At 41.8% G+C, this 22428-nt stretch overlaps 1 protein-coding gene across 1 annotated transcript in view; it reads right to left on the bottom strand.

Annotated features, from left to right (window-relative positions):
• Nucleotides 1–22428, bottom strand: part of PDZD2 (PDZ domain containing 2) — a 137900-nt gene that overhangs the window by 19235 nt on the left and 96237 nt on the right. Inside the window, exons 6-18 of the mRNA XM_088156056.1 lie at nucleotides 19876–19987; nucleotides 17813–17961; nucleotides 17074–17193; nucleotides 14504–14618; nucleotides 12718–12791; nucleotides 12336–12564; nucleotides 11193–11310; nucleotides 8628–8760; nucleotides 5607–5688; nucleotides 4528–4631; nucleotides 3601–3769; nucleotides 1802–2592; nucleotides 501–645 (exon numbers count right to left, since the gene is read on the bottom strand). Coding sequence (XP_088012182.1) covers nucleotides 501–645; nucleotides 1802–2592; nucleotides 3601–3769; nucleotides 4528–4631; nucleotides 5607–5688; nucleotides 8628–8760; nucleotides 11193–11310; nucleotides 12336–12564; nucleotides 12718–12791; nucleotides 14504–14618; nucleotides 17074–17193; nucleotides 17813–17961; nucleotides 19876–19987 — 2341 coding nt within the window. The remainder of the gene's footprint in view (nucleotides 1–500; nucleotides 646–1801; nucleotides 2593–3600; nucleotides 3770–4527; nucleotides 4632–5606; nucleotides 5689–8627; nucleotides 8761–11192; nucleotides 11311–12335; nucleotides 12565–12717; nucleotides 12792–14503; nucleotides 14619–17073; nucleotides 17194–17812; nucleotides 17962–19875; nucleotides 19988–22428) is intronic.

The following is a 22428-nucleotide window of genomic DNA, read 5'->3' as shown; positions in this document are numbered from 1 at the left end:
GGAGAAAGAAAGGGAGAAAGAAAGGGAGAGAGAGAGAAAGAGAGAAAGAAAGAGCTTTTAGTGACTTATTGTCCATTCATAATAACATTACTAGAACTTCAGGTTTAAGAGAGATGGAGAGATTTGATTTTAAGGGGCCAATATATTTAATGAACAGGCACAGCAATAAAATGAGTTGTCAGGACAAGAGTCACTGCCATTTTAGCTCCAGGACTGCATCAAATGACTCAGACTTCTGCAGACACTGGAGGGAGGGAGCTATTCTATGTGGGAGCTTTGAATACCACACACAGGAGTAGGTTTTCTCCCCTTACCCTGAAGCTTGGTTTGGTGATGAAGTGCTTTGCTTGGCTTACCAATGCAGACACAATATCGCCCCGTCCTCTCTCTGAATCCATGTGGAAAGCTAGGACAGCAGAAGGTCAGGCCCAGCTGATCCAAGGACGTTTTGTTCACTGGTACTCAGAATAAATGGTACAAAAGCAAAACAACTTTCTCACCTGACGCTGCCTTCTGGATCTCCAGGGTTACGGATGTGGGAAGACACTGCATAAGCAAGCAGATTTCCTCGTACATCATCTTGCTGACGGGGATGCTGTTGATGGTGGTAATCTCATCTCCTACAGCCATCTTGCCCATTGATCCCTGATGTAAAGAGAGATTCAAGGAAATTATAAATACACATCAGAAGCCACAGGGGCAAAGATTGCAGGGAAGCAATTAATAGCTTATAAACAACATCCCCTATTTCATGTCACTGCAGAGCACAGGTAGCACTGCTGTCAGTTTGCCAGCACATAAATAAAGAACAGACTGTGTTTCTGCCAGGAGGAGAATTAAAGATCAATCTAAAACAGGAAGGTCAAAAGATCTGCTGGTTTCTCTGAGAAATGAGTGTCAGGATGGAGGACATAGCCCTCTTAGTTAAATGAAATGGGATGGATGATCCCTAGCTTCTTCAGGACTGGAACACTGTGTGTCATTTTTTAATTCCATGCATGAACTACTTCTCAGGTGGAACTCTCTTAAACCAGTAAACAGACATGAACTGAGCTAAAGGTAAAGGTTTGTTTCTAAATACTGCAAAATAAGTCTGTGAAAAAGGCAGGAACAAAACCCAAATCCCCAGATCTCACAGCCCTATTCAAACTGCTGTGGCAATATCCCCTTACTTTAGTGGCTGCTAATGAGATTAAAAATGCTACAGCCAGATTTGTACACCAGAGTATTATTCTTCTTTCTGCACTTCTGCATCTAGCAATTGCACAACCAGCATGAAGCACATATCCATACTGCTATGGGCATGTATGAGATGCAGAAGAACAATGTGTTACTGGTACTGCTGTAGCTCCTAGCAAACCTGGTCAGCACCTAAAGCCTCTTGTAATCCCTGTAATACGGGGACATGTATATATAAAATAGTAAAGCATAATATACGCTTGTTACCACCATCCTCTGCCACCAGGATTTATTTATTTTGTCTGTGCCTAGAGTTAGAAAATAAATACAAAAATTGTGTTCCCTCAAAATTGCAATTGCAAGAGGGGATGAGACCATCTGAGTGGATCTGCATCCTGCTTCTCTTAGTTTTGAATTAGCCTGGGTGCACTTCTGAATCAGAAATTTTATTTAGCAGCAGCTCCAGAATAACATGGGGTGAGACATTTTGCCCAGCAAGGACAAACACCTCAGCTGTGCTTAGTCTCAACAGACCACTTGTATAATAATAAATAAAAAAAATATTAATCATCCCCACAATGGGAAAGCACATCACTATAAAGCAGCTCAAATTACAAATTACCATTTCTGCTGGTCCACCTGGCCGCATCCCTGTAACAACAACCTTTAAGGGCATGGCTTGGATTTCCAAATCCAGGCCGAACGACTCGTGCTCATTGCGAACCAGAGTGACGACTTCAACCTGGCCCTGCCCGACCGCATCAGGTGCTTCACTCTTCTTGCTATGAGGGAGCATCCTGGCAACAGGCTTGTTGTAAGAGCCATGCTCCTCCGTCCTGTGTCTCTGAAGGCTTCGGCACTCAGTGCTCATCATGCTTTTCACTCTGGTGACTGCTCTGTGCTCAAGTTTTGGAGATCTCTTGGATTCAAGTTGTGCTTCCCGGAGCTCCCTCAAACTCAGGCTTCCAAGACGAACTTCAGGCACACTTGAGTAGTCAAACGCTATGATGGGGAAAAATGGAGATTCAATTTGCTCCAGTGTGCTGTCTGCAGACTCCACAGGGTTGCTGAAGACAGAGGAAGATGTCTCCATGCCACTGTATCTCGATGACTCACTGTCCTGGCTCTCATCATCGATTTCTACAGACGAAGTTGTAATGACAATGCCAGCATCCTCCTGGCTCTTGGCCCTCTGGCTTCTGTGCAAGTGGGAATTTTCATCGTCATCACTGGCGTCACCATCATAGAAAACAACCCTCCTCTGTCGGTGAAAGGGGCTGCGGGCAGATTTGGGGCTGTCGCTGAGGATGCCGGGTCGGACAGACTCCACGTGCTTGTTGTGATGGCCAGACGACCTCCCACTAGCTGGAGAAGCCAAACCATTTGCTTTTGTCACTCCTGCATCTCTTGCAGCTGGTGGGGGGGAAAAAAAGTTATACTTTAACTGTACTTACTTACTTTTTAACACCCTGCATCTCACTATAGCAGGATACACATGGTTCTGTTTGCAGAGGAAACTTAACTCTTCTTCACAAAGCAAAAAGCAGGCTTTTCATGTCCTCCCTCAAACTACCATAAACATCAAGAAGTCTGCAGACAGCACTACAATTTATGGGTAATTCCCGTAGTCAGTTCAGTGACATGCCTAGTTCTATTTTCAGTTTATTTCTAAATTATGACTATGACTCAAAGAAGAAAGGGATGCAAATTCAAATATGTATTTTAGTTTAAACAACAGATTTTCCGTTACGTTTTCCTTAAACCTAAGTTCAGGACTCCTGCTTTAGCTCACAGAGAGTAAAAATTTCTTTCTTGAACAAAGACTGAAGCACACAACAATCAGCTTCAAACTAGCAAGTAACAAACCCAAGAACCCTTTCCATGTTCTCCTTAGAAAGAAATGCATCTTACTTCGTAGGAAGTTATTTTGTTTTTTGGTGTCTAGTTAGAAATGTAAAAATGCTTTTAAATATTAAATAATTTCCAAAGAAAATAAGCTGTAGACAAAGAAATTACTTGAGAAACACAGGAAAGGGAGAACAAATACATCCTTTGAATTTGTGGTCAGGTGCACATCAGTAAGGACACACAAGGTTCTTTCAGTCAGCTACTATGGAAAGAAAGACACACATGCAAAATATCTGATGTAAACTTGCACATGTGTTTTTGCATAAGATTGACCCTCTCAAAGTTTCTGAGATGGCTATGAACGCTTTCCGTAAATGTAAAAAATAAGACGATCAGTCATTTGGAAAAAACCAAAACTCTGCAGTGCTGTAAATATAGTTTCATCCAAACCAATCAAAGTCACTTTCACATTATCAGAACATTATCCCCAGCACAGCTCTTCTGTTTAGGAACCCAGCACTCAGTGACTCTTCCCATCCTAGCCCAATGACCAGACACATTTGCATCACTTACTCAGGCTGCCAGGGAGAAGAGAGCCATCGTCCAACCAACTGTTCCTGTTCTTCTGACGGAGATGGTCTTCATCACACGAGCCAGGTACAGCATCAGAGAAGGGGAGATGGCTTGCACCATCGTGGGAGAAGTACTGGGAAAGCTCTGCCTCGGAGCTGACGGATCCCTGCTGAAGAGAAGTGACCCTGGTCACCAGCTGTCCTCGGTGCATAAAGCCCCTGTCTGCATGTGAGCACCACACAGACCACTCATACTGCTGTGTCAATAAAGGAAGTTTAAAGCCAGTTTTTAAAATAGAAGACTTGTCAGTATACTGGGAGCCAAACTGTTGAAATTGGATGCCTGAAACACCTCACATCAACACGTTTTTAACCAATACAATAAATAAAAAGGGATTCCAAATCCCACTGCTTTACGGGTGTGGTTCAGTGCAGAACAAGGGATGAAACTATTCACTTTTGCAGTTTCCTTTATATATGTTCTACACTGAGAGAAGGGAAGGCTTTGTACCTCCAGACACAGTATCTACAGCTTCCTTGGCTTTACCAGGAAAATCAGATTTTTCCACTGCAATGGCTTTATAAAGGGACTTAATCTCAGCCTTCTGCCCACAGGCTCAGGTGTCTCTTGCTAACTTCATCTGTGTCCCACAGAGCAGGGGTACTTTGGAGGTGGCAGGAGGTAGGACACCACAGCCTTCTCTGCCATGCTCTGCACATCACTCCCAAAGGCTACAATCACACAGACTAACAGGAGCTTGCTGCTATCACAATTTAAATGTGTGACACAAGAAACAAACCCTTTCATGGAGCCCATGTGACAGGGAAGGAGCATGCAGATTTGGTTTTGAACCCCTGACCAAGTCTGAACTTCAGTAAAAGCTGAATTTGAAGCAGGCTCTATTTTTATGGCATCTAATCCTTTTACCCGGCTTGCTGGCTCCAAGAAGCGTTTCATTGTCCAACTGAGGGGAGATGAGGTCTCTCCTTGTTTGGCCTTCACACTAGGAGATGGACTTTTTTGCACAGCTCCTGTTAAACACAGATTAGTTAGATAACAAAAATTAAAACTGTGGTCTATATAACCAAACAGGCTTCTCATTCATCTTCTGAGCTGGTGGCTGCTTTTAATCCCACTTTTTTATTATCTGAATTGCTCTCCTAAATCAAGATTTATTCAGCATTTCATAAGCTCTCCTTCAGATCAGATGGAACATTACCACCAAGACATGTTGCACCAGCCGGGCCCAGGGCAGTTCTGTGAGCAAGAGACGAGCAGGAGATGGTCTTCCTCACCTCTTGGAGCATGCTGCTGACTAGGGGTAACCTCAGAAGTCAAATTAGCAGCCACTGGCAAGATCAACCCCAAAGCATATCTTAGCTGACGCACATAAAAAGGGGATCATAACAAATCTAACATTTTTCTGAACATCACCTTACTGGTCACTCTGCCATTGCAAGTTTGAAGTGAAGCAAGAAGTTTGCTTTCATCTGCCAGACTTTAAGAACTGCTGGAGTTCAAACACATCACAGAGAAGCCAGAGTACATATTTTGACATGACTTTAAAGATCAAAATAGTGTTAAAACATATAGTGCAGTATGCAACACCTGGACTTTTTCCAATGGTCACAATTCTTTGTGGGATTTTTGGCCATTAAGGACAAGCATATATAGATGGAGTAGATCCTTCCTGTTCTTTCCTTACTGGAATATTGTGCTTCCCCTCATCTTTAAAAAAATTCAGAACAACGACCTCCTGACAACCCTACTTTCAGGTCATGGCAGCCTAGTGAAAGAAAGCGAGTTACATAAGCTGCAGAGCTGATCCATCTGAACTGGATGTTTGTGCTAGAATTTCTGCAGTGGACAGAGTGATTATACTTCCTACACTGTTCTGCTGTTTTGAGGGCTCTCAAAATATTAATGCTGGGCAATTTCAGAGCACACCCTTAAATGTTCCTGTATCTGTGAGAGAACACACACTAGAGAAGAGAACATGTTGCTACCTGTGACGTGAGAGGAGCTGGCATCCTTGCTCTCTCGGTGGGTAGTACGTGCAATTGCTTCATCCATCTCCTGCTCTGAAACCTGAAGTAGGTGGAAGACAAAGCTCAACAGGGTACAAGAAATTACAAGAGTGTTACCACTTATCACAAGTACGTGATTCATTTCACGTAAGCTACTATTTTTAAAGATGCAATAAAGACGACCTAGTTGAGGGCTCCTAAGTCCTTGTCCCCTGACTCAGACTCTCTTGATGCCATTTTCCTGCAAAAAACAGGAAGCAGAAGCCTGCTATCTGCATGAAGACTGCATCTAAGTGACACACAATATAAACAAATAAAACTTAAAGAAATCAAATGAAGCTATTACATCCTAGTTTTAACTCAATTAAAAGCTGTATATTGATTTGTTGAGAAAATATTACTTTAAAATAAACAAAGACTGCTTTGTGCAAGCATACATCAGAAACTTAAGCTATTCTACACAACCTACCGGAAGAATACCAGACTTCCCATAATATTAGCTGTCTTTTTAATTTTCATTTCTCCTTGCTTTTAAAAAGAAAACCTAAATCAGTAATTGGTAATTAATGTTTCTCTGGTTTAAGAACAAATACTGGTTTACCATATTTGCTAATTTAGCCCTTAATTACTGCCATACGTTTAATTCTTATTCCTGGAAAACATATGATTTTATACAGGAACAACTAGTTTGCAGGAATATATATTTAAGAACAGAAAGCAAATTAACTCTGTCAAAAATACCTTCTATTCACATTGCTTTACATGAATTAAAATTCAGCATAAATAGAGACTACAAACTTGAGTCTTCCTGAACCATGAAAACTTGACAGATTCTGAAGCAAACTCAGCAGTTTAAACACAGCACAAATGCCATATTCACTCAGAATAACAAGCAGACAGAAAATTTTGTGGTATTTCTTTTGGAAGTACATGAAAACACCAAAGCAAACATATTCAGCAGCAAAATGTACTGTGGATCTTTTGTGTTATAAAGTAAGAAATTAAGTATAAAAATGTTCAAAACAACATGAACCTTTGTAAAAACACATCTCTGTTTCCAGCCTGTGTCATGACCTTACAGCAAACCAAAAGTCTCTGGACTCCTGGGACCCAAGGAGTTCCTGCAGGACATGGACCAGATCCTTAGATTATGATCCATGGTCTTAACAGAAACCTTTTGGTAAAACAATCCCAAGAGTTAAAAGAGGTCCCAGGCACATTGCAGTACATTTTTAAAGTTAACAAAAAATCCACACTTCTGCAAAGCCAACTTTGATGTTTAGCATCCTTTATGGATCAGGCAGTTCAAAATGGAAAGGGACAAGCTAATTCCTAACTCCAGTCTGCATACTAGGGTATAAAATAAAATAAAATAAAATAAAATAAAATAAAATAAAATAAAATAAAATAAAATAAAATAAAATAAAATAAAATAAAATAAAATAAAATAAAATAAAATAAAATAAAATAAAATAAAATAAAATAAAATAAAATAAAATAAAATAAAATAAAATACCCACTTAAATGTCGATCCCTCAGTGTTTTCAGAAAACGGGTGACAGTAACATAACAATAAAAGTGGGTTCCCATATGGACACTCCTCCAGAGATCCAGCTATGAGAGATTATGGATTCAATACTGCCAGGATTATGGATTCAGTACTGGAAAAATGCTTTAGGGTCTCTCCAGCTCAACTTTTAGCTTTTCATACATTTCTTGGCAAAGGATTTGTTGTCATCTTAAATATCACTTATGGAAAACTGTAATAGGAGCCACTTAATAGTTTCCCTCTGTTACTGACTAATACCAAGCAATTAGCTTAACTCAGTTCATCCTTTCAGCAGACACCAGCCTAGGTCACTCACCAACTTTCAAGACCCCACCACAGCGAAAAGAGGGACAGATGAGAAAGGGCAGGCTCCACAGCACAGCATTTTTATTTCATGCTTCTTACAGATGCTCCAAAAAGTCTGTATGCCTTAATAATGCACTTACATTGAACCATTGTTTTGGTTCAGCACAGCACACAGACTCACCAGAAATACTGTTATCCTAGGCTATAAGCCCAATTCCTAGCCTTGCCGTGCTTACCTTTAATAGAACCACAGCCTTTCTTTCTACCAGCACAAGGCCTTCCAGCAAAGATAATAAACTCTGGCAAGTAGGCCCCTATTTGTCGACTGTATATTTGATTTAGCAGAAAATACACTATTAATTACAAAATAAGAAATCTGAGTTTTCCTAGATATGGCTTTATTAAGGCCTCCATTTGTAGTTATGAGTTCAAAAGTCAGAGCTTTCTTGACCCACTAATGCAAATATTTTTACAGCTTCATTCCTGTTTAAACAGGAAGGTTTCATACACTCATGAAATTCTTTGATACTGAAATAAAAGAAGCTGTTATTCCCTATAGCTTGCCTAATATGCTTTCATCTTCTGTCATCAATTTTTAAAAAATGCTTGAGAACACTTACTTTGTAAATACGGCCTTATTTCCAAATTGACCTTGCATGGATTCAGTAGCAGTGCACTCCATATTCTCACGTTTTAAATCCTGAAGGAAAACTTTGATCTTTGGATAGATTTTACTTTATTATAGTTGATCAATTCAAGCTGTTGATACATATATTCCTGGCCCTAAATTATATTCTACTCAAAGACAAAGTAACTGCAAAATAGCTTTTAAGAGGAAGAGGTCTTGTGCTGTATTTGGGTTGCTACTTCATCCAAGTACCAAGAAAGATGGGAACACTTCATTCAAGCAGTTCCAGGAAAATGCAATTGATCAGTGGGTGACTAAGTGAAAAGCAGAAGGGACAGTCCAGCATTGCTATAACTAAGGAAACTGGGAAGCATCATTACAATCCTGACATCTTGCACAATACATGCCACAGCGAGAAAATGCCATTTTCCTGCATTTTCTGTTCTTCCGATATCAAGACTCAAATTACACTGCCAGATGAAAACAACTCAGATACACTCACTCATTTTCTCCTCACCTTTGGGTTAGGATGACGACTAATGATTAGGCTGACCGGGCCTGGTCCACACTCACTCAGGATTGCGTAGGCTTCGCTTAATGCTGCGTGACGCAGGCTCACGGAATCCGCCTCCAGAATCTGGTCACCCCGGCTGTACAGAGACACAAAGCCACCTAATCACAATCACCTTCCACGCAAAAAAACTGTGCTTTCAACTGATGGCCAAGATTTTTCAAAGACATAAGTGTTCTGGAAAAGACGTGACTTTCAAAGAAGGTGCTGCTCCCAGTGATGTGAATGGTTTAAGCACTCTTGAGCTCACGAGGGAGGCTCAGAGATCCCTTCTGCACTTGCTCTCAGCACAAAAATCTCTATTAAATCATCCAAGAAAACTGTCTGCATTCGGACCAGGGTGAAAGCAACCTTCAGTTCCAGTTTGCATTCAGGTATTTATTGGGCACAGAAGAGGAAAAATGAGGTTCAGATGGGCTGTTTCTTCACACCGTATTGAATTACTTAGCAGCAACACTGATAAGAAATTCATGATTTAGATATGAGTTTATGAAATGACACCAGAAAAAAATTGAGCTTGGTAAGCCTGTATATGCTAAAAATTAACATATAGAACCCATTAAAAAGGAAAAAGAAAAAACATAACAAAACTGTCCTGAAAGGAAAACACACCGTGTGATTTAAAAAGACATGTACTGATACAACAAGGGAGTATGGCTTTAAACTGAAAGAGTGCAGGATTAAATCAGGTATTAGGAAGAAATTCTTTACTGTCAGGGTGGTGAGGCATTGTAACACGCTGCCCAGAGAAGCTCTGGAAGTGCTTGAGACCACGATGGATGGAGCTTTGAGTAACCTGACCTAGCGGAAGGTTCCCTGCCCATGGCAGGGAGTTTGAAACAAGATAATCTTTAACATCTCTTCCAATCCAAACCATTCCATGATTCTATGATTGTTTAGTTCTGTTTTCTCAGTTTTGTAACTCTTGCTTATGGTGCTCAGACATCTGGAACTATTCAAAAGAAAATATCATCAACTAGGGATATCATTAAAGCATTCTCCATAATTCCTGAAACATTTGCTTTGAATAGACACTCTCAAAGAATCTACTACTGCTGGCTTATGTTGGGCTACTTGTGACAATCAAGTACTGCATTTACACTATGAGTACACAAACCAAAGGCAAAATAAATTGCCATTCAGTAACCTGCAGTTCTGGTAAAGGCTCAGGAAAGTGAAGGGTGACCTACCAGTTGTGCAGTCATCCCACTGCTCTGCCCACCCTTTAGACTTGCACAAATGGAGTCACTTACACAGCCACATGACAGAGAGGGAGCTCAGATACAGAGGAACTGGATTGAAATTTCCCCTGGCATTGCAAAGCCAACATTTGATTAACGACGTTTTCCAAAAATCAAAACCATCCTGTAAGTCTTGGCCTATGAAGCCATAAATTGCTGATGGGACAACAGAAGCAACATCTCAAAGAAGCAAGCTAAAAATCTGGGAAGCATGCCTGGATATAATCAATCACGTAAACCTAATAAACAATACAGCTGTAACATACAGACATAACCAGCACTACAATGTTTTCCAAAGGGGCCTGTAAGAAAACAAGTTATCATTAAATGCTGTCTCCTGTAGACATTTCTATATGATAGGAACTTTCAAGGGTTTTGGCAGCAGTGCCACCATAAAATTATCTTCTTCCCTTATTCCAAGAAATCAAATTTCTATGGCAGTTTTCCTGGTGAGCCAGGAAACAGAAGGCACTCTCTAGCCCTGTAAAAGCAAGGCATTTGCTCAGCCTGTCTGCACCAGTGCTCGCACAACATGCTCAAAGTGGGTCACACAGTCCCAGCACCTCTTCAGCACAGTCTCTCCTCTGGAGCCATGCTGCCAGCACCCACTAGCATTTATGGAGGAATGCAGAAACTGGCAAGGTTTCTTCCAATGGTTTTCAGAAATGAAGCCTCCATGAGAGGAAAAGCAAGAAGGTTTCTGTCTCTTAATCCAATATAAGGCCCAAGGGAACCCTGGGAATGATTGTTTCCTAAAGACATCCCAACTCCATGACAGTGAGTAGGGCTGGTCAGCCTGCAGCAATCCTGCCAGACAGAGTAAGGGCAGAAAAACACTGCTGCAGGCACAGGCAGCTGCAGGAACATCTACCCCAGCTCTTTTTAGGAGAGTTTCAGGTGACTGAGCTTTTAGCAGAGCTCTGCAAATTTCTTCTCAGTCTGGGGTCTCTGCCTGCAGCTCTCACAAAAAAGAATGACACTGCACTTCTTGCTGCTCCCCTTTTTCAAAGGGTGCTATTAGGCTCAGCTTTCTGTAGAGAAAATGAAAAAAAAAAAAAACAACCAAACAACACAGACCTTAATGATCATGCTGTTTCCAGAACACAGAATAATGTTTTCTGGGTATTTAATACTATTTTGGAATGTCTTTACTTAAAGGTTTTATTTTAGGTGAACTCTTTCTTCCCTGCTACATCAACCAATTGGTGAAAACAAAGTCTCAATTGATTTTATTGGAAAACCACTCCAGCATATTTCTGCTTTAACCAACCTTAATCTGCCATCCATTTTAGCCACTGATCCTGGGGCCAGGCTGTGAATGTATATCCCGGGAGAACTGTTTTCCAGCGTGAGACAACAAGCACCAATGCCGAGCCCAACCCCTGGCTCTGTGAAAAACAAGTACAAAGAAATGTGGCAGATTGTAATCGCACAGGACACACAAGTGTTTGTGTTCCCACGTCCCATCTGAGTTCAGAACTCATGTTATTGTTTCAGGGCTGGCCTTAGGTGCAGTCAGTCAGGAAACTAAGACCAACAAGTGGAAATCAGGATAGAAAATAGCTGATTCTGACTGTTTTCTGAGATTCATCAATCTTAGAAAATACTCTGTGTGCCATGGGAACCTCCTGGAAATGTTGCGCAAGGTCTGATCTGGTCCAAGGCACAAAGGAGCAGGGGCAGCAATCCAATCAAGATGTCACTTAAAATTACTGCAGAAAACACGAGCACAGAAGATGCTGACACTTGTACCATTCTCTTTTGTTAAGTATCTGTATGGCATTCCTCAGCAAAGAAGCACAAAGGAAGGTGAGGAATTATCTCTGGTTCAGTGGTCACCTCTGTCCACTTTCACCTTTGCTTTACTTCAGGTAACAATATGCCTGCTGTAGGGATTACTGGACATCTTACATTCTCTCTCAAATTTTTGAATCCAATCTTTAAAATCATTATATTATAAGTCTTAAATACAGGCTATTTGTATAGCACATATAACGTATGCTTTAAGTTTATGATGAGCAATTATTAATAATGAGAGCAACTCTCATGGAGGAGTTCAAACAGGTAATCTGGGAACTTTTCAACAGTGCAGCTTTGCCTTCCCTGGAGATGCCCTTTAAGAGAAGGGCACATGTAAAATGATTTACATTTAGCCTGGTATCTCACAGCCTCCCTGTTTCAGCAGCACAGACACTGACTGCTACCCATAAGAGGCTTCTGATTCTGGAGCAGCAAAATGCAGAAAGGGGAACTCTCCAGCAATTTTTGCATTAGAGGGTGCTTTCCCACCCAGTGGTTCAAGGTCAAATGGGCACACGTGGGTGCACCAGACATAAGAGTCTCTAACCTACTCCCAGAATCTCCCTGGAGAAACAGAGATTTGTTCTCCCAGGCCATTTCAATGGACCCTCACCTTTATTGAGTGTCACATCCATGACGATCCTGTCCTTGGGGCCAGGTCCTTTGCGGCTGGAGGAGGAGGAGGAGGAGCCATCGGGCTCCTCGAGGCCAGGGACGGGCACGCTGCCGCTGGCGCTGGGCGAGCTGGAGCGGCTCAGCAGGGTGGGGGTCACGCAGGGAGTGAGGCTGGGGCTGCGCAGCCGTGTGCGCACCGTCAGTGTCACCACACCCTTCTTGAGTTGCTGCAGAGACAGCACAGAACCGCCCTGAGCTGACCAACCTTTGTCACTGCACCCGCACGGGGTAACTCGGGGCAGTGCAAGAGTATCGAGATGAGGGTAGGAGGCGGCAATGAGTGAAGAAGAAGCGCGAATCTCTCAGCGCTACTGTGTTACCTTAAACCTCTGGATGGCTTCCTGATGGGTCAATCCTTGCAGAGACTCTCCATTAACTTCCAGGATTTCATCCCCTGGTAAGTAGATACAAAAAATGAGGTCAGCAGTATAGAGACTATAAAGATTTAAAACATCTTTCCTGAACACGAGGTGATCCACTACTTACTAGGATTTCAGTTAACTGTTCAATAAAAAGTCTTTTATTGTTATCTATTTTCACTTGTACTAATGTCTCTACAAGTTACTAGTGATGAATTACCAAAGTAAAAACTGTTCTTCAGTAGAGATCCTTAACTTGGCATTCCCATTCTCACAAACAAGCTGAAAATGCTATGGATTTTACCTGAAGTCTGAAAATTACTATGACATGAAGTCCAAAGGTACTGTAAAACTGCCTTTCTTTTTTAAGCATTAACAGGAGAAATGAAGAACTAAGTGAAAACACTATAGCACGTCACTTCAAAGTCTGTTCAGAGAAAACAAACCTTGCATCCACATGCAGAAAGCAAATGTGCTCCCTTACTAAATGCCTGCAGACAGAGAAGCGTGTAGTAGCCCACACGCTGTGACAACAAATGTCTTTTTCACCTCAAGGAACATGTCCTGTCAGATTTCCACCAGCTTCCAGACTCTGGGTCTTACTACTTACACCCAGCTGTGCTTTCTACCTTCATTTTATTAAAAGGAGGGTCAGCATGATCCAGATCCACTTCTTGCAATTTTACTTGTGCAAAATTACATGGGGCAATATCATCAGCTAAGTCTACCCCTCCTCTCTTTTCCTAGCTTCAGTAAAAAAAAAAAAAAAAAAAAGAAGAGTTTGCAAGCTATGAATAGCCTGCAAATGATTGCTGGGTTTATGCTGGGTTTATGGGACAGCTGCTACTTATTGGCTTCCCACAGCAAGTGCACAACCTATGAGGCAGGGATGAGAGCTTCCCTCTGGTAGCAAGTGTGAGAGTTGGCACCAAAAGCAGCCTCAAATACAACAAATGTGATAAGACAGAAAGAGGGGAATGATGATATGAGGAGAGAAGTAACATAGGAGCAGCTTGAAAGAAGTAACACAGAAGCAGCTTTCCATGGAAGCAAAGTAACACAACCCTTGCAGAAGGATTGCAAACCACCACTCTAAACTCATGGTCACTTTGTATTTTCAACACTAAGAGTCTGTCTCTCTGACACACCACTCAGACCACCGTGCAGCACACAGAGAAGGCTATATGCATTCAGCTCAGACACCAAGATTGGAAAAGCAGTAATAAAATATGGCTACAGCTCCTTCTCTAACCAGGATGATGCCAATCTCATTCTTTTTTTTATTTCTTCTGGTTATGATTCTCATCCTGTCAAAATCATACCAGGAGGCTTAGAGAGTACAAGGGCTCAAAAGAGCCTCTCCCAGACATGTCCCTATATATAACCCCTTCTCAGACCAGCATCTTTAAGCCAATGTTGTTGGTTATCTATATTTTCCTGCTGTCACTGACCCTCTCCAACTGAAGAATTGCAGCTTGCTGTTTGGGCAAACAAAGTTCATAAAAGAGAAAGGGGGAAACAAAGTGGCCACCACTGTTCTGTAGTTCACCCTTCTCAATAGAAATACAGTCAAGTTAATTGCTATGAATGATCTTCCACATGATGAACAAACAGGGCATTTTCCATTTTCCATAGTTTCTTGCTGCTGGCTACGTGCCTAAACATAGTTGTACTTGAATTTTCCTCCTGGACTGAAATAATATCTCACTGTGGCCCTTTATGTGAAGTTGGATTCTCCCTACCATACCTTCTTTAAGCCTTCCATCAGCAGCCGCTGCTCCATTTGGGAATATAGTCTTCACAAAAATCCCCATGCGTCCACGAGCAGAATCCTGACCTCCCACAATGCTGAATCCAAGACCCTACAGAAAAGAGAGGAGAAGACACACAGCTGGCACCTTACTCTATTATTATCTGTGTGAGAAAGACTGCCAGCAACGTACAAGACAAGGGAAAGATGAAAACCTAAAACTTTCCAATGAATTGCACCACTGCCAACTTACTGTCCTTCTATATCCTCATTTACTTTCACTCTATTATCAACACACTCATCAGTCCAAAAAACAGCAGCTGGCACCCTAAGCTGATAGAGCAAAAATTCTGAGATTATTTTGGGGTTTTTCAAAACACTGTGTCCGTAGCTTTCCCATTTTAAAAACAGTAACACATTCGTTTTAAATTAACAGACAGTCAATTCCTACCCCTGAGATCTATATCCAGGATTAACTACAGGTTTCTCTTATGTCACAGATCCTACATTTCCTCAGGAAGAAAAAAAGCATGACATAAGGTCAGTGCTACAATGTCAGGAATGTAGCTGAAAGGAGAATGGCATGTGGGAGCTACCACTCACATGTACATTTTTAATTATTCTGGAGACATATATCACGTTGTATTTAAATAAATCTAGATCAATAGATTCCCGAGGGCTCCATCCATTAGCTCTTACCCCTGCAGTACCCCTGCAGCCTATGGGACTATCTTGCAAAGCTGACCTGAGAACTGATGAACACAGAATGAACCTCTCCCCCTTCTGCTGAGTTATTTCCCAGACAAATCACTTCCTCGATCCACAACCCTTTCCCATATTTCCCCTCTTGTCACCGCTGTTCATGTATTTTACAGAATAAAGAGAAAAGTCATCAACCAGGTGGACAAGGGATGTCGAGAACTGTTGTGCTTTAGTGATCTGAAGCCAGGGACATCCTTATTGCCTTGGGCAGTGCTCTCCAGCTGAGGGATGCTGCCAGGACAAGCACTGAGTTTACCGTCCAATACAACAATCAGATCTTTTGTTTCACTGCGTGAATACAGAGCAGGCCACCACAGTTATAAGCTTCTAGTAATTTGATAAGACACTACTGATTTCTGGAAAGGAAGAAACTTGGCTCCCTTGTTCAAAACAAAATAATTCCACTAACTGTTCAACCCTGTGCAGCTATCAGCTGCAAATCAACCTATAAAAAGCAGGAGGCTCCTGGCACTTCCACGCCTGGACACAGGAGGTCTCCCCACGGCTCAGGGGTGGGTTGGGAGAAATATGTCTGCAAAGTACAGCAGGTCCCACACTAGCCCACCCTTCCAGACAAGCACTGCCACTCCACAGCAGGAAACCATCCCTTGCAGACCTACCTATGGATGAAAACCTAACGGCAAACACTTGGCTCCCTGCCACCAACACCACAACCCTGTGGAGAAATGTTCCAAGTCCCAGGTCTGCACAGGGATAATAAAGTGAGCACTATTGCACAAATTGTACAAAGTGCAATCCCTAACAAAGGAGATCACCTAAGAGGTGGGTGGAGGGCGCACAAAATGGCAGCTGCTTTAGGTGGTTCATGATCATTAAGGTCTGCATTCTCCCAGCTGCTTCCTAACACCTTGGAGCTAAACGCAGAAAGGCAAGAGGACGTAGCTTACCCCAGGGAGAGAAAGACTTTAATTTCACGAGGAAAACAGAGTCAAAAAATAAGTACATGAAAACTGAAGAAATATTTACTCATCATAAAAGACTCACAAAGCAACTGTGAGCCGGTCTACCCATAGAAGTAATTATTTGTAACTCTTCGCAACTCTTCGCTAAGCATAAAGCACAACAAGGAATTAGTTTTGCATTTGAGCTTGAAAGTCAAAACAAGTCTTCTTAGTCCAAAACAAATATATGTGATGACTTTAAAGACTATTCCACAAAAGGACATGCTTATTTTTAGCATATTTAAATGACAGCTCCAATACTAGTGTGGATTTGATTAGGGAAAACAATACCTAGGTTAATGCTTATCTATTTTTTCTTAGCATTCAGCCAGCTGGTGTCTAGCAAGTGTGTAAACACATTACTGGTGGGGAGAGAAGAGGACTTTTTGACCCATGGAATTCAGTGCTCTTGGAGAAGCAATCAGCCAGTAACCTGTCTTCAGGTTTAGTGCTTAATTTGCAGTAATTTATTTTTTTCAAAATGCATCCAGATTCACAGAGGGAAAATATGCTTGCCCATAAATATACATGCGAATAGGTGCTGTTCTGTAGCTGCATTGACTTTGCATAAACATACATATTTAGAGATTCATTATAAATATTTGATATCTCAGGAACAGTGAGATGCACCAAACCAAAATGAAAGCCCTCCTTTGTCAAGTGGACAACACGAACATCACATCCCCTGTACTCTGCAGGTGTAACTTTGGCATTTACATTTGGAAATGGTATTTGTTTATCACAAGCACTATTACCAGCTACCTTGAGAGCAGCTGTAAGTACAGGAGATACCTCTTAAATGCCAGCTCTTGCTACAAGTGAGAAACATGCAGAAATCCTCACCTTGCCTTGCCCTTTCATCAGGACAATGTTGGAAATGATGGACGGCTGGGTAAGTCTCCATGGAGATTCCACTTGGGCCGCACTGAAGGAACGTGTAGATTTCTTCACGATATGGTAGTCCTAACATCAACAAACAAGGATAATTGCTCTGATTGCTTGGCACAGATACTGGGGATGTCAAACTGGGAAAATTGCATGTGTCGGGGAAGAGGGATGCAGTATCTTAGAGATATTCAGAGAAATGTGCAAGGGATGAAACCCCAGCTCACTACAATCAAAGTGAATCTTGCCACAGTAATTTTCCCACATTTCACACAGTATAATAATTTTGAAATATATCAGTCACAATTTAAATTAAAAGGATTAAAGATAACCTCATGATATACTCAAGTCCTTACTTGTTAAAAAAAGGAAAGGAAAAGGACGTCATTTTAAAATAATTAAAATAAAGTGTGTTAGGATTTTTTTTAATTAAAGTCCTCTAATCTCTAGAACTGCAACTCCTAAGATGAACAGTCTCAGGATCTTGTGGCCACAAGCAAGCAGTAGTCTCCTTCACAACACTCAAAGAAGTTCTCCACAAGTGGCCAACACATCCCATTTTGGTGTCCAGGCCTGGTTTCAGTCCCATGACTTACCTGAGTGATCCTGTTTCACGGCCATTTCTATGAGCTCCAGGCAGAAGCCATAGGACCAAGCACAGTGAGGTGCTCACAGCCAGCTCTGCCTTCCCACTCACCTGTCTGGCTCCTGCTGACTCCAGCTGCTGGGGCAGAGAATGCTTTCTTCCACCCCGGGAATATTTCACCGCTATTTCATAATTTGATTCACCATTTTCCACTGTCAGCTCATCGTCTTCTCCCACAGACTCCAAGCGGGATCCAGCACCTAAGAAAAACCACAGAAACACATCCTGCAAACATCTGAGAGCTGCTTCAGCCTCTCTCATCAGCAGGCAATAACCACCTCCTGCAAATCCCAAATTAAAGTGCCTTAAAACAATACTACATAGTTCCCAGTCAGGCAGTTAGAAAGCAGTTTTGATCACACTCAACCAAGAGCTTTTCCTGCTGTCATAGGTTTTCTGCAATCTTCCAGTGATACTGAACTCGTGGTATTAAGGAAAAGCAGAACATAATTGAGTCAGTAGCTCAGGGACAGGAAAGAAATTCATCTGTTCACACCCAATGGCACTTGCCAGTGCACTAAGCTCTCAAGCTTCATGTATTTAAAATTAAAACACCTGACACTGCAGCAGTATAAATTTCTGGAGGTGTCATGTCACTTTGAGGGAATTTTTTCTGGAATGGAAAAAGCAAAAATCTTCCCAAAAATGCTATTTTCTTTCCTTTTGGCAACAGTTCTAGTTGTATTAAAGAGAGGAGTGCAGAGTTCACGTAAGAAACAGAATTATTTGTCTTGAAGGACATGCTGTAATTAGCCACAGAGTATCCTACTCCTCACACCAGGGCTCCTCCAATTCTCATTTTCTCCAAGGTCCCTGCAGAATCCCCAGTCACAGCAGTTCCTGCACATTTATCCTTGTCATTTCCACACTGCACAGGGAAGGGCCATTAACCCCTATTTTACAGATGAAAACCCAAGACACACACCAAATTTGCACAAGCTGGATTTCATGGAGAACTTAAGATTACTTTAAACCAGCACTGTGTTGGACCTGCCACAGAGAGCAACAGCTCTGATTTCCTTTCATCCTCACTGTCTGTACCCCAGGAACAAGGAGTCATGCCTGAGGTAGATGCACTGAAAATTTGCCCCCAGAAGAGTCCCAAACACATTTTCTGCCACCTCCTCCCTGCCTGGAGGCTGTGTGAGCATTGCTGCCAGTGCCAGGAGGGATAGAGCACTGAGCTGGGGCAGGTGCTTTTTTTCACACAGCATGAAAGCAATTCTGCCGATGCATCCATAGGCAGAATTCGTATCCACTGTCCAGAGCACAATTTTAACCTACTCCCCGCTTTGGGATCTGAAAGTAGGATCTCTGCTTTTCAACTCCCCTTCCCCCGGCACACAGGCTGCTGCTGCTGCACACAGACAGGATTGCAATCTTGGCAGGACCAGCATCCTGGCATTCTTTGATTCCCTGGCACCTACAACTAACCATTTCCCATCACTTCTCCCTCTCTTCAGGAGAACATTTGTAATTCTGTGTTTTCTGCCCATCTCCAAATGCATTTTCCTTTCTCATGCTGCAGTCCAGGCTGGCAGATGCTCTAGGCTCACTCACTCACAGTCCAAAGGCATCAGAACTCATGGCAACAGGGTCTGGATCCCCAGTAAGCCACCAACTCACAGCCTCAGGGGCTGCAGGCAGAGGAGCACCATGGAGTATGTTAAAAATACCTTAGTAATTGGAAATCAGGGTGAACACAGGAAGGAGGGAGCCTCAGAAAGCGTTAGGGTTGAGAACATGATCAAGCTCTGCATACATGTTACTGTTAAGACTTGGGGACAAGCAACAGAAAATCTGGGGATTAATCATCATAATGGGCATTTTGATCAGAGCACACTGAAATATACAGACAATGCAAATAGTCAAAAAAAAAAAAGAAGAGAAAGAAACAAACAAAAAAGAAAGACATTTCTAAAGTTTTGCGTAATATTTCTGTTCTGACAATAGTTCAGCTCAGGAGGCTGAATTTGACTATCTTATAGATGGGATTTTCCTTCCAAATTAAACTAATATGATTTCAAAGAAATTTTATCTCACTTTTAGAGAGTTAAAATAAACATACTACATAAAAAATCTACAGTTACTATCTTCTATCAGTCCAGCTTTACCTTGAGATCGACTTCTGTATTTCAGTATGCCACTTGCCAGGGTTGAACTCTGATTGTTTCCTTTGGATACTTCTGCACAAGCTGGATCTTGAGACTTCTCAGCTTCCATCACCTAAAAGAAATTTTTTTTAAAATATTGTAAATTAGAGATGTTGATGACATTTTTCTCATTATCATTATGGGACAGAACATTCCATTGCATATCATCTTTGTTTCCAAAACATGTCATTATATTAACTCAGCATACATTTTCTCTAATTTTTAGCAATGCCTTTGGATGTTATGGTCAGGCATCCTCTGCAAGACACCACTCTAATGCCCCCAAAATGCATCCAGAACTCTGTGGCACCTTGCTCAGGTGCTTCTGCATGTATTGGAACAAAATTCTAGCTTTTATTCCCATTTGTGCTGCTCTGCAGGCTTCCAGAGACATCACATCTTTACAGAGAAAACCACTTTAAAAAAGCGTTATTTTACTGTTAGTGTCTGCTGAGCACCAATGCAAAGCTTCGCGATGAAAAGCTTATTTAACAGGAAGTTAAGAATCTTAAAAAGCCTGGAAATGTGCGATTAAAGTTTACAGGTGGAATCACAACCCCATCACCCTGAGTAAATGCACCAGGACAGGAGGAGTCTGTTTACCGACGGTGTTTGCCCGGACGCCAAGTAACAAGGTAAGCAGCACGGCCACATGTCCTCTGCCTCCTGCTCTCCTGTGCTCAGGGGCAAGCAGAGCTGCCCGTGGGCAGGCTCTGCCCAGCCCCTGCATTTTGGAAGGTGCTGGTGAACTGCTGGAAGTCAGTTTTAAAAAAACCCCACCCAAGTAACCAAACACTTTCCTGTAAAAATAATTTCTGCTTCTACTATTCAATCTTAAAAACGTCAGTCTTTCCCACAGCCTGCCTCCCATCCCCCAGTCCCTCTTATACCCAAGCCAACAAAGCCAGAGTTTATCTTTTGTGCGAAGTCTAGACTTCGTGATTTTAGTTTGAACAGTAGAAACTTCAGGAAAACATAAAACTGGCAGAAACAGGAAGCTGGAATGGAAACTGCTTTTTATTCCTTCCCTTTCAACATGAACAGCTACACTTAATTTACCCATAGTTTGTACATCCTAGCTAGTAGTTGCTGATTCTTCAAGGCATTGCAGCAACTACTTTAGAGTCCATTTCTAGCATCAAATGCTTTGCAGCTCACAGCTCCATATAAACCATCTGATTCATTAATCAGTCTGAAAAACAACAGCACTTGTGATTTGGTCACCCTGATAAGGGTCTCATTCCAGAAAATATGTAAGTCATCAACTTTAAAACCTCACCTAAGAAACCAAAAGCATTAGACCACAGCTGAAGTATCATAACCTCTCCTTCCAAGAGATTTCTGGGATACCCAGAAGACAGCAGAAGCACATGGAAATAAGACAGGACCTCATGGATCTCACAAAGCTACATTGAAACTTAACATAAAAGTGGGAACTTTCTTTATGAAGTGAGGATGCCTCCCCCGTAGAAGGATAGAAACCATTTGCACAGACACAAAAATAACATGGTAGTCTCACAGGTGTACAAACCATTTGGCACACAGGGCCATTGCTAACTCTGTGGTGGGGAAATACGTAAAGCACAGAGATGAAGAAAAACAAGGCTAATATCTCCCCAAGGCAGCCTGTTTTGCTGGCTTGCTGTTTAACTATCTGAACAGACAGTGACGGGTCCAATCTGACTTTTCCAGAGCTGAGCACAACACAAGAATCAAGTCTGGAGCTGTAGAGCTGTTTGGTTTCTGCAGTCTGCACGGATATGGGCAGTTGTACCTGATAAGACCACACAGCTCCCAGCCCAAAGCTGGACCACTTCCTCCAGCGCAGAAGAAGAGAGAAAAAATTACTTAGTTTGGAGTATTGTACAAAGAGATGCTGAAATAATCTCTGCCAGGGCCAGTTTCCACCCTGAGCCTGGGCATCAGTGCATCTTATTCAGTGCATCTTATGCCTCTAATACATGGGGTTTGAGTTTGGTTTGTTGCTGATACATTGGGTTTTTTGCTGATTTTTATTTTGATTGTGCCACAAGAGAAAAGCGCCAATGCATTCTGCAACCACATACATTTTCATCTAGTAGAGTGGAAAGAAAAACAGGACACGATTGCCACTTATATTAACACTGTGAACCCCAAGCTAACTTTCCCTCATGGCAATTCTGGAGCCTGTGAGCCTACAGATACCAAACCCCCAAACCCCATGTATGATCCACAAAAGGTCACATGTGTGCAAATACCAATGCTAGGGAAAACCTCAAGACATCCTCAATAGCTTCCTGAAATTATAGTTTATCCAAATAGTCTTCAGACTACAATTAGGAAGTAAAAACATTTAAAGTATGTGTCATTAAAAACATTAAAATTATCTGTGTTTTTTTTTTGTTTTATTTTAGCAGAAGTATTTTTCTGACACTAATTATAAACATAGGGGAAGACACACCAGCATTTTCAATGAAGTGGATATTCTTTAAGTTGTTCAGCTTGCCTAATAAACCACCAGGAGTTTTATCCTAT

The sequence above is a fragment of the Sturnus vulgaris genome, chromosome Z, assembly GCF_052056855.1.
Source record: "Sturnus vulgaris isolate bStuVul1 chromosome Z, bStuVul1.hap1, whole genome shotgun sequence".
Classification (NCBI taxonomy): domain Eukaryota; kingdom Metazoa; phylum Chordata; class Aves; order Passeriformes; family Sturnidae; genus Sturnus; species Sturnus vulgaris.
Note: the sequence above shows the minus strand (reverse complement) of the source record. Positions and strands in the feature narration are given on the sequence as shown.